General features: G+C 33.1%; 1 protein-coding gene across 2 annotated transcripts; it reads right to left on the bottom strand.

Moving 5' to 3' along the window:
- Window positions 1–63: 63 nt before the first annotated feature.
- On the bottom strand, window positions 64–15,679 carry LOC145321575 (uncharacterized). Of its 2 annotated transcripts, none has more exons than XM_080163015.1 (16): window positions 15,571–15,679; window positions 14,261–14,340; window positions 14,028–14,090; window positions 12,477–12,560; window positions 9,822–9,887; window positions 8,416–8,473; window positions 8,217–8,274; window positions 7,687–7,779; window positions 7,320–7,381; window positions 7,027–7,103; window positions 6,550–6,657; window positions 2,598–2,650; window positions 2,263–2,329; window positions 1,875–1,981; window positions 1,313–1,436; window positions 64–516 (listed from the first exon to the last, which is right to left on the bottom strand). In XM_080163015.1, exons 1-16 carry the CDS (start codon window positions 15,633–15,635, stop codon window positions 347–349), a joined length of 1,335 nt encoding a protein of 444 aa, XP_080019141.1. In that variant the 5' UTR covers window positions 15,636–15,679; the 3' UTR covers window positions 64–346. The 2 variants fall into 2 exon arrangements, with proteins under 2 accessions (XP_080019141.1, XP_080019142.1); XM_080163016.1 differs by lacking the exon at window positions 14,028–14,090 and adding an exon at window positions 13,632–13,691.
- Window positions 15,680–15,945: the final 266 nt, after the last annotated feature.

Below are 15,945 nucleotides of genomic sequence, written 5' to 3'. Positions count from 1 at the left end.
CTTCTCAATTGACGGACGTACAACCTGATCCTGAATGCTAATTGTATAGGCACTAACAAAATGTTAACAGAACTAGATTTATTTCTATTTACAACTCTAATGGTAAAATTACAAACTGGATATAACACGACTATATAATGCACAAAAACTAAATTTGCATTAAAAATATATTTGAATTTTCTTTCTTTAAAAAAGTAACAAAGGAAGACTTGAAAAAAAATAATGTACATTTAAATACAAAAAGTTCATGATTTCAATTAGAACGGCTGAAATATTAGGTAATAAAAATACTTTTTTACGCCAAAAAATAAAACAGAATGAAAAAACAAAACAAAACAAAAAATAATTAGCACTTAACGTTTGGTGAAGATCCAATGAGAAAGGTCTTCATAAGTCCACTAATAGGTAGTTTATGTATATTTGAATTGATGAGTTCATGGTTGGGTAAGCCGCCAACAGAACCGCCGGTGGTGGTAGAGCCGCTAGATGATTTAGCGGCAGTTGTCAATGCGGTCTGAAGTTTAAGTTGTTCATTATCAATTAAAGCAAAGTCAATATATCTTATTACTCAAGTCATGGACGCCCAAGGTGGGAGGGTAAAGGGTTGATTAACCCCCCCCCCCCCACCCAATAAAAAAGCTAGGACATCTCTGACTCAAGATAACCAATCAGACTTAATAAGACGTCCAAATTAAAAGAATTTTCGATCCGATCAATTATAGCAACATCATTTTAAGTCAAAGTTACTAAATTAAACGTAAGAAATGAATAATGCGATATATGGTATTGTGGTATCCCCTCCCTACTTTCCCTGGCTGTAGAGTCGCTTCGCTCCTAGTTAGGCCTGTCCCAGAAAATCCCTGTATAAAGGGGCGAAGCCATGTAAAGTCCCTCCGAATGATAAATTCATGTTAATTGTGGCAAATTATTCTGATTGTTTAATTGTAATGATTGATCTACAGTTCTCCACGGCTGTCGTGTTCGGACCCTAGTAGCTGCCAGCGGCGAGGGCTACTACAGTATCTAGACTTAATCTATTTTATGGCATTTCTACATTTATACTATCCAAAAATCCGTTAATTTTGATTATGTTAAACTAATACTATCGTCCTCAGTCTTTGTAAATAGATTCTTTTGCGACCAAAGACGTCAAATTAAAAATAGTCAGGCATTTTTTATTCAAATTGTATTTGCGCAACAGAAATTAAAAAATAAAATATTTACTTAATTTGCCTTATAAAAACTTCGAATTATAAATGTTGTTTAATTTAATTTTGAACACAATAAACATTTATTGATAATGAAGATTCCTTAATGGTGACTTTGGTGATATCCATGAGCCTGGGCACAACACCAGCATCAATACCTCCATGGTAGCGCAGCTTCACTTCACAATGTCCCCACACACTGCTCACTGTCGGGTACAGCGTCTTGTTCTAAAATTAAAACATTATGTCTTCTCTATAGCTGTTGTGCCCATAATGGTTATAGAATACATGGATATATTGGTGACTTCGTTCATTCAGTAGGAGGGGATGGGGTAAAGGGGGTGGATAGAGAAAAGATGAAAATCTTGTGCAACATCCTAGTAATATCGATTCTGTTCACATAGGTGCCTGCCCATCAAAAAAGGCGACATTCGGTAATACTTTAAACAAGTAGTCATTCAATTTATTTCTTCAGAGTTTAGGGAAAAACAAAAAAAATCCTATATTTGCGTAATAGAGCATCCATTGCAAAGAGAAAAAACAAAATATCTAAAAACCCAATTATTGCTTCATAGAAGCAGGTTGATGTTAAAGTTTTATTTTGCCAATATTAATTTCAAGCAAAAAATCAAATAGCTAACGCCTCCCTTGATTGAGACAAGTTACCTTGAGATTAGAATGAGCCACGCCCAACCAGACGCCATTCTGGATAAATCCCAGGGTGCCAGCGTCACAATCCAACACAAGCTGAAAACTTTTCTTCACATTGAAATCTAAAATAATTTTATATCTGAATACTAAACTGTACAAAGTCACTAGATACAAGCATGGAAAGGAAAAACTTTGTTAATCCGTACCTAATCAAAATAAACAAAGCTTTAATTTTGTAGATTTGCTACAATCAGTTTTAATAAAATAATTTTTTCTACCAACATAATTGCATGCTTGAAAATTGGAAAATATTTAAAAGTTTGTTTTACGTTCTTTTAACTTAATCAAAGCTTTTAATAAAAAAAATTCTAAGATGAAAATATAAGAAGTTATTAAATGATACCTTTAGGCTTGAAAGCAGGATAATCTCTTCCCTCCAATTGAGCACTGTTGTGGAAAGCTTTCATTCTATTTTAATATTGCATTAGGTAAATTTCAAATAATAAATTGCAATTTATGCAGGGTTGGTTATTACAAACGAATCGGGGGGGGCGGGGGGGGGATTGTAGAAAAATATACAACTCCCTTAAGTTATGACTCTGTCCTTAATTTGTGGTTTGGTTGACTGAAAATCACTCTGCACCTCCCCTTAGATTTTTAAAAAAGTGCAAGTATTCTTTTTGGAACGCTTAGTACAACAACCCTATTAATCAAAATTATTGCATGCAATATTTTCCTGATTAAATCCCAACCCCAAGATTGGTCTGACAGTCCTATCAAACTGCTGTAACCTAAATAAGAAACGTTAGTAGAATAATTCAAAACTAAAAGGAAGTATTTGTCTATGAGTAGCAACACAACCATGGAATAATACTAACCTACACTATGAAGTATTTGTCTATGAGTAGCTACACCAACCATGGAATAATACTAACCTACACTATGAAGTATTTGTCTATGAGTAGCTACACAACCATGTAATAATACTAACCTACACTATGAAGTATCTGTCTATGAGTAGCTACACAACCATGGAATAATACTAACCTACACTATGAAGTATTTGTCTATGAGTAGCAACACAACTATGGAATAATACTAACCTACACTATGAAGTATTTGTCTATGAGTAGCAACACAACCATGAAATAATACTAACCTACACTATGAAGTATTTGTCTATGAGTAGCTACACAACCATGGAATAATACTAACCTACACTATGAAGTATTTGTCTATCAGTAGCTTCACAACCATGGAATAATACTAACCTACACTATGAAGTATTTATCTCTCAGTAGCTACATAACCATGGAATAATACTAACCTACACTATGAAGTATATGTCTATGAGTAGCTACACAACCATGGAATAATACTAACCTACACTATGAAGTATTTATCTCTCAGTAGCTACACAACCATGGAATAATACTAACCTACACTATGAAGTATTTGTCTATGAGTAGCAACACAACCATGGAATAATACTAACCTACACTATGAAGTATTTGTCTATGAGTAGCTACACAACCATGGAATAATACTAACCTACACTATGAAGTATTTGTCTATGAGTAGCTACACAACCATGGAATAATACTAACCTACACTATGAAGTATTTATCTATTAGTAGCTACACAATCATGGAATAATACTAACCTACACTATGAAGTATTTGTCTATCAGTAGCTACACGACCATGGAATAATACTAACCTACACTATGAAGTATTTGTCTCTCAGTAGCTACACAACCATGGAATAATACTAACCTACACTATGAAGTATTTGTCTATGAGTAGCTACACAACCATGGAATAATAATAACCTACACTATGAAGTATTTGTCTATGAGTAGCTACACCAACCATGGAATAATACTAACCTACACTATGAAGTATTTATCTCTCAGTAGCTACACAACCATGGAATAATACTAACCTACACTATGAAGTATCTGTCTATCAGTAGCTACACAACCATGGAATAATACTAACCTACACTATGAAGTATTTGTCTGAGTAGCTACACCAACCATGGAATAATACTAACCTACACTATGAAGTATTTATCTCTCAGTAGCTACACAACCATGGAATAATACTAACCTACACTATGAAGTATTTGTCTATGAGTAGCTACACAACCATGGAATAATATTAACCTACACTATGAAGTATCTGTATATGAGTAGCTACACAACCATGGAATAATACTAACCTACACTATGAAGTATTTGTCTATCAGTAGCTACACAACCATGGAATAATACTAACCTACACTATGAAGTATTTATCTCTCAGTAGCTACACAACCATGGAATAATACTAACCTACACTATGAAGTATTTGTCTATCTGTAGCTACACAACCATGGAATAATACTAACCTACACTATGAAGTATTTGTCTATCAGTAGCTACACAACCATGGAATAATACTAACCTACACTATGAAGTATCTGTATCAGTAGCTACACAACCATGGAATAATACTAACCTACACTATGAAGTATTTATCTATGAGTAGCTACACAACCATGGAATAATATTAACCTACACTATGAAGTATTTTTCTAAGAGTAGCTACACAACCATGGAATAATATTAACCTACACTATGATGTATTTATCTATGAGTAGCTACACAACCATGGAATAATACTAACCTACACAATGAATTATTTGTCTATTAGTAGCTACACAACCATGGAATAATACTAACCTACACTATGAAGTATTTGTCTATTAGTAGCTACACCACCATGGAATAATATTAACCTACACTATGAAGTATTTGTCTATGAGTAGCTACACCAACCATGGAATAATACTAACCTACACTATGAAGTATTTGTCTATCTGTAGCTACACAACCATGGAATAATATTAACCTACACTATGAAGTATCTGTATATGAGTAGCTACACAACCATGGAATAATACTAACCTACACTATGAAGTATTTGTCTATCAGTAGCTACACAACCATGGAATAATACTAACCTACACTATGAAGTATTTATCTCTCAGTAGCTACACAACCATGGAATAATACTAACCTACACTAGGAAGTATTTGTCTATCTGTAGCTACACAACCATGGAATAATACTAACCTACACTATGAAGTATTTGTCTATCAGTAGCTACACAACCATGGAATAATACTAACCTACACTATGAAGTATTTGTCTATCTGTAGCTACACAACCATGGAATAATACTAACCTACACTATGTAGTATTTATCTCTCAGTAGCTATACAACCATGGAATAATACTAACCTACACTATGAAGTATTTGTCTATCAGTAGCTACACAACCATGGAATAATACTAACCTACACTATGAAGTATCTGTCTATCAGTAGCTACACAACCATGGAATAATACTAACCTACACTATGAAGTATCTGTATATGAGTAGCAACACAACCATGGAATAATACTAGCCTACACTATAAAGTATCTGTCTATGAGTAGCAACACAACCATGGAATAATACTAACCTACACTATGAAGTATTTGTCTATCAGAGCTACACCAACCATGGAATAATACTGACCTACACTATGAAGTATATGTCTATGAGTAGCTACACAACCATGGAATAATACTAACCTACACTATGAAGTATTTGTCTATGAGTAGCTACACAACCATGGAATAATATTACCCTACACTATGAAGTATTTGTCTATGAGTAGCTACACAACCATGGAATAATATTACCCTACACTATGAAGTATTTATCTATGAGTAGCTACACAACCATGGAATAATATTAACCTACACTATGAAGTATTTGTCTATGAGTAGCTACACAACCATGGAATAATACTACCCTACACTATGAAGTATTTGTCTATCAGTAGCTACGCAAACCATGGAATAATACTAACCTACACTATGAAGTATTTGTCTATGAGTAGCTACACAACCATGGAATAATACTAACCTACACTATAAAGTATCTGTCTATGAGTAGCTACACAACCATGGAATAATACTAACCTACACTATGAAGTATTTGTCTATGAGTAGCAAAACAACCATGGAATAATACTAACCTACACTATGAAGTATTTATCTCTCAGTAGCTACACAACCATGGAATAATACTTACCTACACTATGAAGTATTTGTCTATGAGTAGCTACACCAACCATGGAATAATACTAACCTACACTATGAAGTATTTGTCTATCTGTAGCTACACCAACCATGGAATAATACTAACCTACACTATGAAGTATTTGTCTATCTGTAGCTACACAACCATGGAATAATATTAACCTACACTATGAAGTATCTGTATATGAGTAGCTACACAACCATGGAATAATACTAACCTACACTATGAAGTATTTGTCTATCAGTAGCTACACAACCATGGAATAATACTAACCTACACTATGAAGTATTTATCTCTCAGTAGCTACACAACCATGGAATAATACTAACCTACACTATGAAGTATTTGTCTATCTGTAGCTACACAACCATGGAATAATACTAACCTACACTATGAAGTATTTGTCTATCAGTAGCTACACAACCATGGAATAATACTAACCTACACTATGAAGTATTTGTCTATCAGTAGCTACACAACCATGGAATAATACTAACCTACACTATGAAGTATTTATCTATGAGTAGCTACACCAACCATGGAATAATACTAACCTACACTATGAAGTATTTGTCTATCAGTAGCCACGCCAACCATGGAATGTGTTCCTCTCTGTTTGACAGGCCAGGTCACCTCAAATATGTGAAGTCCAGAACTGTAGCCTGAAAAATATCAAAACTTAGCCTACACCAAAAGAATTCTATGCCACGAAAGAAAACACTAGCAGTTCAATATCAAACGGTGTTCGAGAAAGGGGGTAATTTTTTCGCGTATTTTCCGTAGTTAATGTGTTATTGTTTAGTCAAATGCGCTTTCGAAGTCAAACTGTTTATATTTATGACCATTTCATATAAATACATTTGACGGGCTAACAAAACTGGTTTTACTAGGTATTATGATTGTGCATTTTATATTCGTAGAAAACTGGATATAATACGATGCCTTACAAGATTTTTCAGTATGGCTGAGAACCGGTTCTTATCCACCGTATATAAATCGGTTTGTAAGTAATACTTGAAATGTATACTTACCCAGAATAGTTCTGGCACTATCAGTCGACTGGGCCACGGGTTGACGTCTTATCGTAAATGGGCATTGCTCACTCATTCTAAACAAAAAAATATTTTTGGTCAAAGAGACTTCATCGTTTCAAAACTTTTTCCAGTGACCTTACTCGCAGAATGAAATACATGGCTATGCTTATGTAGTTGCGTGAAATAATAAAACTAGCGGCACAGACACACAGTTCCTGTTACTTTACTAAAAGGGTTTTTGAAACAGATATAATGTACCTTTAGTTTTCCTAAAGAAAAATATATAAAACCTGACGTTAAAGCTTCTATCCTGGGGATTCCATGTGTGTTTCAAAGCTTCTTGATGTGAAACCTAAAAAAAATAACAGCATTTAACAAAAGCTTAGCTCAATAAACCATTCAGTCGGACAAACGGACATTAGCAAATAAGTCTAAATTGTAAAATGAAATAAGGCGGAAAACTTAATAGGTGTGGACGTGCTTGCATTTCAAAAGTAGTCACTTTATTTAAGGAAGAAGAAACAACCACAAGTGACGTTCACGTAGAATTTTAATCACCACCGAAATTTCAGAAGTTCATATTAAATAGCAGCCAAGACAAAAATAGTGACTGACGGACATTAAGAATCATTGAATAGCATTACAACTTCAACTTACTGGTGGCGTATCCAGGAGCAAAGCTATGCGTTGAGGCATGCTTGTTGGGGCAGCTATACCACTGTTTTGGTTACTTGAATTCGGGCAGTTAGCCTGAGAACATTTAATCCTCTATCTTTCTCATTTCTATAACTAGGGCTTTATGAATAAAAAGAACAGTTAAATATTTTACAGTAAAATAATAAGTTGGCTTTCTCATATATTTAGCAAATTAATATTGCCGAAACCTTTAAGTTAAGCGTTGTTTAAAAAATTTTCTGGGACATAAAACAATAAGATGGTTGATAAACAAAGTTACCCTTAGTTTTATGTAGATTTGAATAGTCTATGAAGTTTGACCACAGTTTGGACTGCTATTTTGTAAAATACAATTGAGATTTTCTGTATTAAATTTCCATTTCAAATAAAATTCTCCTCCCTTCCTGGAATTGGTCGTGTAAAACATGAATAGGTTGTCCGTATAGGACGTTTGGCCGCGTGATAATTCATAAAATTTAAATGCAGCTTTTCAACAAGAAGGATAGTCCTGCCTGGTGGTGGTGACGGCCGTTTGTTCTACGCATTCCAATTCCACGACCTCCAATTTTCCTACACAAAAATAACTAGTTTAAAGGATGTTAACATTTTTCAAGTAGTATAGTACTAACAAGTCTACTCTATAATTCACGTTGTCTGTCAGTCCATCCGTCCAAATGCGATAAAATAAATCTTTTTATGTTGAAAACTTACTTGAAATTCGATGGTTTGAAATCTATATTTATTGGATTTTCCATGTTGACTTTGACACCTAAAAAATAAAACTCAAATCATTAATAACTTAAAATAAATACTAATCAGTCTAACAATTTACCCAGTACCCAATACCAATGCTAACTAATCTAAAATAATAAACGGAATAATACACGGCAGCGATGATGAAAAGAGACTATCCAAGGAAAAACACACAGCTCAATTTGTAGGAATATATTTCGATTAAATCACATCTAATCCTTGTCAACCTTCTATTATTTTTTACTGTACAAAGGTTTGTTTTGAAAAATGATAAACAAACAAACGAAAAATACCCCTTATTATCATTTTATTTTTATAATACTTATAATAGCCTTGTTATTTTCACTTTTTATTTTTTTCCCGGTGCTTTAGAATATTATTTTCCAGTATGGCTTCGAGACCGGTGGATAGGAACCGGTTCTCATCCATACGAAAAAAACTATGTCTAGCATCGTATTATATCCAGTTTTCTATGAATATAGAAATCAGAAATGTACAATCATAAGATTAAAACCAGTTTTTTAGCCGGTGCCTACGGCACCTCGGGGCTAAAAAAAACTAGTTTTAATCTTATAATTGTACATTCTATATCCGCGGAAAGCCGTTTATAATACGATGCGAGAAATAACTATTCCAGTATGGCTTCGAGACCGATAAATGTCCTCTGGATTTAAACCATTTCTAAAACTTAATATAGAGCATCTAGACAATTTTCCACAAGTATTAAGAAGAAAATACTAAAATACCTGGTTTTGTTAATAACAAAATTGGTGTTATGCAAATAATTTTCATTTTAACATCAGTTAAAAGTGGTCTTTAAATACAATATGATAATCTAGCGGCTTCGCCTCTAGCCTCTATGGGCTTTTCTCCTGAAGGTTTAAGGGGGAACTTTAAAAATTTTGTTTACATTTTTTTATAGATATTTTCTGTATTTTATATCTTTTATTATTTATTTATATTATTTAAAAACTTCGAATTTTTTTTTAATGTTTTTAAAAATTTCTTTGCCATTAGCCTTTTTGGGGCTTCGCATCTGCAGGAGAAGAAAGGTTTCACAATCTTTTTGAATTTGATAAAACAAAGTTTAAATAAGAAAAGAAATTTACAAAGAAAAAATAATTGAAAATATAAAAATATATAAAAACATAAAAAACATTTAAATTAGAAAAAAAATATGAAAATCTTTTTTTGGGGGGTGGGGGTGTCCCACCACCCAAGAAAATAGCCTAAAACCACCACAGGACCAGTAGGTATATACCCTGAAGAGTAGAATCCGATCGGTTCAGTGGTTACCGAGATCTTAAGGGACAGACAGACGGACAGACAACAAGCTACTTTGTATTATAGATAACTTTTCTTACCTGGTTTGAGAAGTCTCTTTGTACATTTACTTTCAAAAATAGTAATTTCACTGGGACGAAGGTTGCCTATAAAGAAATTATTATTATTTTAGGGTTGTATATTTCCCAACCAATTTTTTACTCATTTATATTTTTTTTAAAATAGTGGAAAAATACGGAATGTTCCTTAATTACAATTTTTTTAAAAACCTGTTTTTTAGGCTTTTTTACGCCAACCTGGATGTAAGGGTGAAAACAACATTTAACTAAGTGGGTTTTATATTAAATCCGTTTTTCCAGGAATAAGGTATAGCCAACAAGCGAAATAAATTTAAAATAATATTAACTAACTGTGGTTTGGGGGGGGGGGTGTAATGACATCTTAACTAAAACAGTGTGCAAAATGGTCTAAATAATGAGGTAGATTCTTGAAACTTAGTACATAAACTGCGAACCAAAAAAATAGGCAAATCCGAATTTTCAAAATGGCAGCTTCATTATTCATTTGGGACGAATTTACTGTAAATATAATATGTAGATGCATCTTTTTGTTACAAGTTTCCACCGTTGATTTTTTATTAATCAGCACCAATGAAGCACAAGATCTCAAAGATTGATTCTGATAAATTCACAATTTTATGCATTAACTATTATGAAATGTAGTATAAGGTAGAAAATAATGATTTTTCTAAAAAAGAAATATTAGAAAAAAAGAAATTCATCCCTTATTCCCCTATCACTTTAGAGGTCAGCTGCTGACCTCCAGTTGAATGGATGTAGCCTAATACATGTTAAAGATAAAAATTACCCTGAAAAGTATACAAAAATGCTTATTAATGTGTTAAAAAAAAACATTTTAAAATCCTGATTTTGAGGATGATGTCCTTTCAGATGCTCCTATTGGTGATGATGGTGAACCAAATGTTATCTAAGTACAGGCCCATTACAACAACTTGTCTATCAACCTATGTACCATTTTTTGTAGTCATAGCAATCTCCACTGGAGCCAGCCGACAAGAAATATAAACATCTTCTTAAATGACAGTATTTACCTTATGCATTGGAGTAATTAAAATTGCAATTTTTTTCTTTGTTAATACTGCTTGGCTGGAGGCTGCTATGAATACAAAAATTGGACCATAGTTCAATATATAAGTTGTCATCATGGTCATGCACTTTGATAACATTTGGCTTACCATCACTACCCATAGGAGCATCTTAAAGGCCATCATCCTCAAAACCAAGATTTTAAAATGGATTTTTTTAACACATTAAAAAGCATTTTTGTATACTTTTGTGAGTAATTATTATTTTTAATATATATTTGGCTTCATCCATAAGACTGGAGGTCAGCAACTGTCCTCTAAAGTGATAGGGGTCGAATTTCTTTTTTCTAATATTTCTTATTTTAAAAAATCTTTAATTTCTACCTTATACCACATTTCATAACAATTAATGCATAAATACCTTAAAAAATTGTTAAGGGGGAGGTCATTTTCTAGTAAATTCCGTAAAGGTGTGTGTGTTATAAGGCCTAAAAATAGTAGTAGAACGATAAGGTGCTCTATATATTTGTATTCCCTATTGAATAGAACAATAGGGAGCACCTTATCGTTCTACTACTATTTTTAGGCCTTATAACACACACACCTTTACACACCTTTACGGAATTTACTAGAAAATGACCTCCCCCTTTATCAGAATCAATCTTTAAAACAGAAGAAAAGTGGAAAAGATGCATCTACATTTTATATTTACAGTAAAATAATCCTAAATGAATATTAAAGCTGCTATTCTGCAAATTCAGATTTGCCTATTTTTTTGGTTCGCAGTTTATTTTTTTTATTTTTAGCTTAGGTAAGAAAACCCTGCGGAAATGGGATTTTTAGGCCATTTAAAATCTATTTTGGACTATTTTAATGTAGAAACTTACTTTTATTGTTTTTTTTCTTAAGTTTTTTCCTTGAATAAACTACGTCTATTCATAAGGACACTATTTAAGATGATTCAGAAAGTTTGGGACCGAAACTCAAAAAACCTATATTTTGATATATAACACAAACTTTAGAAAAAAATGCACTTAACCCCTGTGGGCACCTCCCATAGCCCGTTGAGGTCGGTCACCGACTTGCTGAATCATCTTAAATAATGTCCTTGTGAATAGACAAGTTGTATTGAAGAAAAAAAACCTAAGAAAAAAACAGTTTAAGGTAAGTTTCTACATCGAAATAGACCAAAAGAGCCTAAAAACCCCCATTTCCGCAGGGATTGTCTTGCCTAACCAAACCTAAAAATTTTTGTTGTTGATTTTTTGCCCTTTAGATGAAGTACCTATGGGACTAGGCTTATGTACCAAGTTTCAAGAATCTAGCGCAACATTTAGACCATTTTGCTCACTGTTAAAGTTTAGCTGTCATTACGCCCCCGCCCCCCCCCCCCCCCCCAATGCTTAAAAGTTTATGGTCAAACATATGCAAAAGTTTTATCTAATTTCAGCGCAATTTTAAAAAAATTCACATCTTATAATATAAAATAGTGAGGTTTCTTTTTATCTGAAGCTTAAGGTCTCTGAAAATAGTGGTCTTATACATGTTTATAGACTATTTTCCTGACATCCCAGATCTTTCTTAGAATATAGGGTCGAAGCAACTAGTCCCCATTAAAAATTTGACCCACCTCTGCAACCAATGGGACAAGAACTTAGGCATCTGTGAAGCCTGCTGTCAGGGGAACTATTCAGGGCCAGATCACTATCAATATCTAAATAAATATAGTATATATAGATGCTAACTCAACCTTGGACCAATAAGAACGAAATGAACAAAAACTCCGACCATGTTAATTTCAAGATAGAAATATACCTTCTAAACATTTTAGTGCACAAGGCAGTTATTTTTTTTTCTCCTATTATCCATTTATTTAATTCAGCAACTAAAGGTCTAATTACTCCGGATTAGTTTTCGGAATTTTTTTTGGTTTCATAGCCCATTGATGGTTTTAAATCTATTAAATCAGTATAATTTTGACTAAAATGAAAATCTTGACATTTATGATGGCTGTATGCCAAGAGGGCAATTCACATAGCTAATGAAGTATATACCTAAATTCATAACTGCACTATATGTTAAGGTGCCATAACACTTCTTATAACAAAGAGGATTTTTTAGCTTATTTTCTGTAATGATGTGTGTTAGCGTTTATTAAGTCAAACTGTTCTTTTAAAGCGCATTTGACTTAACGCGTACACACAACTTTATTAAAAATAAGCAAAAAAATGGCCCTCTTTTTCATTATTATTACCCGTTTGAATCAGAGTTAAGTTTGCAACCAACGGAGATACTGACAAACTAATGAAATTGTTTTCAATACCTTCAATAGTAGTATCATACATAGATTCAGGATCACTATTCTCTTCAATATTCCTATCATAAATACCTTCAATAGTTGTATCATACATAGATTCAGGATCACTATTCTCTTCAATATTCCTATCATAAATACCTTCAATAGTTGTATCATACATAGATTCAGGATCACTATTCTCTTCAATATCACAATCATAAATACCTTCAATAGTAGTATCATACATAGATTCAGGATCACTATTCTCTTCAATATCACTATCATAAATACCTTCAATAGTTGTATCATACATAGATTCAGGATCACTATTCTCTTCAATATCACAATCTTAAATACCTTCAATAGTTGTATCATACATAGATTCAGGATTACTATTCTCTTCAATATCACTATCATAAATACCTTCAATAGTAGTATCATACATAGATTCAGGATCACTATTCTCTTCAATATTACCATCATAAGTACCTTCAATAGTAGTATCATACATAGATTCAGGATCACTATTCTCTTCAATATCACTATCATAAATACCTTCAATAGTTGTATCATACATAGATTCAGGATCACTATTCTCTTCAATATCACAATCTTAAATACCTTCAATAGTTGTATCATACATAGATTCAGGATTACTATTCTCTTCAATATCACTATCATAAATACCTTCAATAGTAGTATCATACATAGATTCAGGATTACTATTCTCTTCAATATTACTATCATAAATACCTTCAATAGTAGTATCATACATAGATTCAGGATCACTATTCTCTTCAATATCACTATCATAAATACCTTCAATAGTAGTATCATACATAGATTCAGGATCACTTTTCTCTTCAATATCACTATCATAAATACCTTCAATAGTTGTATCATACATAGATTCAGGATCACTATTCTCTTCAATATCACTATCATCATCTAAATTAAGTAATTCTTTGATTATATATGTACTTGTGGATACACACCCAGAGTGTGTATAGCCAATGTTTCTTTGTGTTTGGACTTGAGTAGTCACCGCTACTTATATATGTTGCCATCCTTGTTTTATTTTTTGAAAAACATCTAAAACGCATAAAATAAACTCGCACCTGAAGAGAACTCAACATCGATGGTATCGGATGACAAGAAAGCCAGATCCAGATCAGCTTCTATCCGACGTAAATTAGGCCTGGAATAAAGTAAATTTCAAAAGCTTTTATAGAAAATACTAGCGCCTACCAGGGAGTAAGGGAGGGGACAATGGATCGAATATTCAATTTTTAGGAGTCTCACACTTTGGGGACTGGCTTATAGGGAATGTGCAAGAATTTAGCAGTTTCTGACTGAGTTTTGAGACTTGCGCATAGAATGCCGCTAATCGTTATATATGTTTTGAATATTGCAGACGAGGATAAGGGAAGTGGGGGGAAGGGAAATAAACACTCGGTGTGTTAGTTTGGAATGTAGCACACGGGGGGGGGGAGAAGGGAGGTGGGGGCAAGGGAAATAAACAGAATAAAAAGGGGCAGTCATATTCTTGCTAGCAGCTGGCCGGGTCCAATAATCTTTCAATATAAAAATCACACCAAAAAACCCCAATATATTTCATCAAAAACAAGTTGTGATTTCACTTTACATGACGCTATTGAAATCTATTATTCAATTAACAATCCCTTTATAATTTCCTACAAATTTATTGGATTAAACTGGATTTCATGCCCTTTCTTTGATAACTCTTATATTGAATTAATTGCCCATTGTCCCCTCCCTTACTCCCTGAGCGCCTACGCTTCTAAGTGCCTTCAGGTGCACTTGAGAGAAGGGAGGGAGGGGTGACAATAACAACCCTTCACTCAAAAGGGGTAGTTTCACGAAAGGCATTTGAACTTGATTTAGTGAACCGCATATTTTTTCCTGGTTAATTGGTTAAACTACATTAATATAGCATTTATTTGAAAAAATTACAATTTTCTACCACATAGTATTTAGAATATCAAGACTACGTGGTAGAAAATTAAATTTCTTTCAAATATATGCCATATACATATGTATAGTTTAACCCATTAACTAGCAAAAAATATGCGGTTCAATAAGTTCAGTTCAAATGCATTTCGTGAAACTACCCCTTTGGTTTTAATACGGACAATTTTTTTGTAGGGGCAATTTCATCTAATAAATCTAATCCTTTTCTGGACTTATAAGAAGCTTCACTATAAAGGAGAATCATATTAGTTCAGCTACAGACAGGACATAACACACCCTTTACTTTTAATTAAGAATTAATCAAGTATGAGATATCATAAATACCAAAATATCATTTAATTTTTATCTCACGAAGCTTGGTTAAGTACCTCATAACTATACAGGATACATATAACTCAATAAAAACTAAAACTAATTTTCATATAAATACATTTACCTATTTCTTGTGGTCAATAAAGCAGCTCTGAGTATAGAGCTTGCAGCAGAGTTCCCTGCTGACATAGGTCTTGACGAGCTGGGTGATGCTAGTAAGTAACAAGAATAAGATTATTATATTTGAAAAACTTTGCATGAAAAGTAGACAGAGCAGATCAAATTACTAAAACAAAATATCAGTGATTCCAACAAACAATTCTAAGTGAAAATTTCCCCACAACCAACTTCATACCCACCTTTTTTAGTTGCATCACAAAACAAGTTTTGCGTCTGGCGTGACACAAAATATCCAAACTTCAGCTATCTCAAATGGAATTTATTTGCCCAAGCAAACTATGAAAGATGTGTATGTAATAAGCAGGATTAAAGAAATCAA

The sequence above is a fragment of the Acartia tonsa genome, chromosome 6 (assembly GCF_053477335.1).
Source record: "Acartia tonsa isolate MP-2025a chromosome 6, ASM5347733v1, whole genome shotgun sequence".
In the NCBI taxonomy this organism is placed as follows: domain Eukaryota; kingdom Metazoa; phylum Arthropoda; class Copepoda; order Calanoida; family Acartiidae; genus Acartia; species Acartia tonsa.
The sequence above is the reverse complement of the archived record's forward strand: the minus strand, read 5'-3'. Positions and strand labels throughout refer to the sequence as shown.

What these genes read in the sequence shown, in the direction of transcription:
- LOC145321575 (XM_080163015.1), bottom strand. Translation starts at nt 15,635, where the DNA reads ATGTCAGCAGGGAACTCTGCTGCAAGCTCTATACTCAGAGCTGCTTTA. An exon ending in CGATGTTGAGTTCTCTTCAG is followed by an intron (nt 14,091 to 14,260) that starts GTGCGAGTTTAT and finishes TACTTAATTTAG; the next exon opens with ATGATGATAGTGATATTGAA. An exon ending in CTTGGGGTTGGGATTTAATC is followed by an intron (nt 2,330 to 2,597) that starts AGGAAAATATTG and finishes CAATATTAAAAT; the next exon opens with AGAATGAAAGCTTTCCACAA.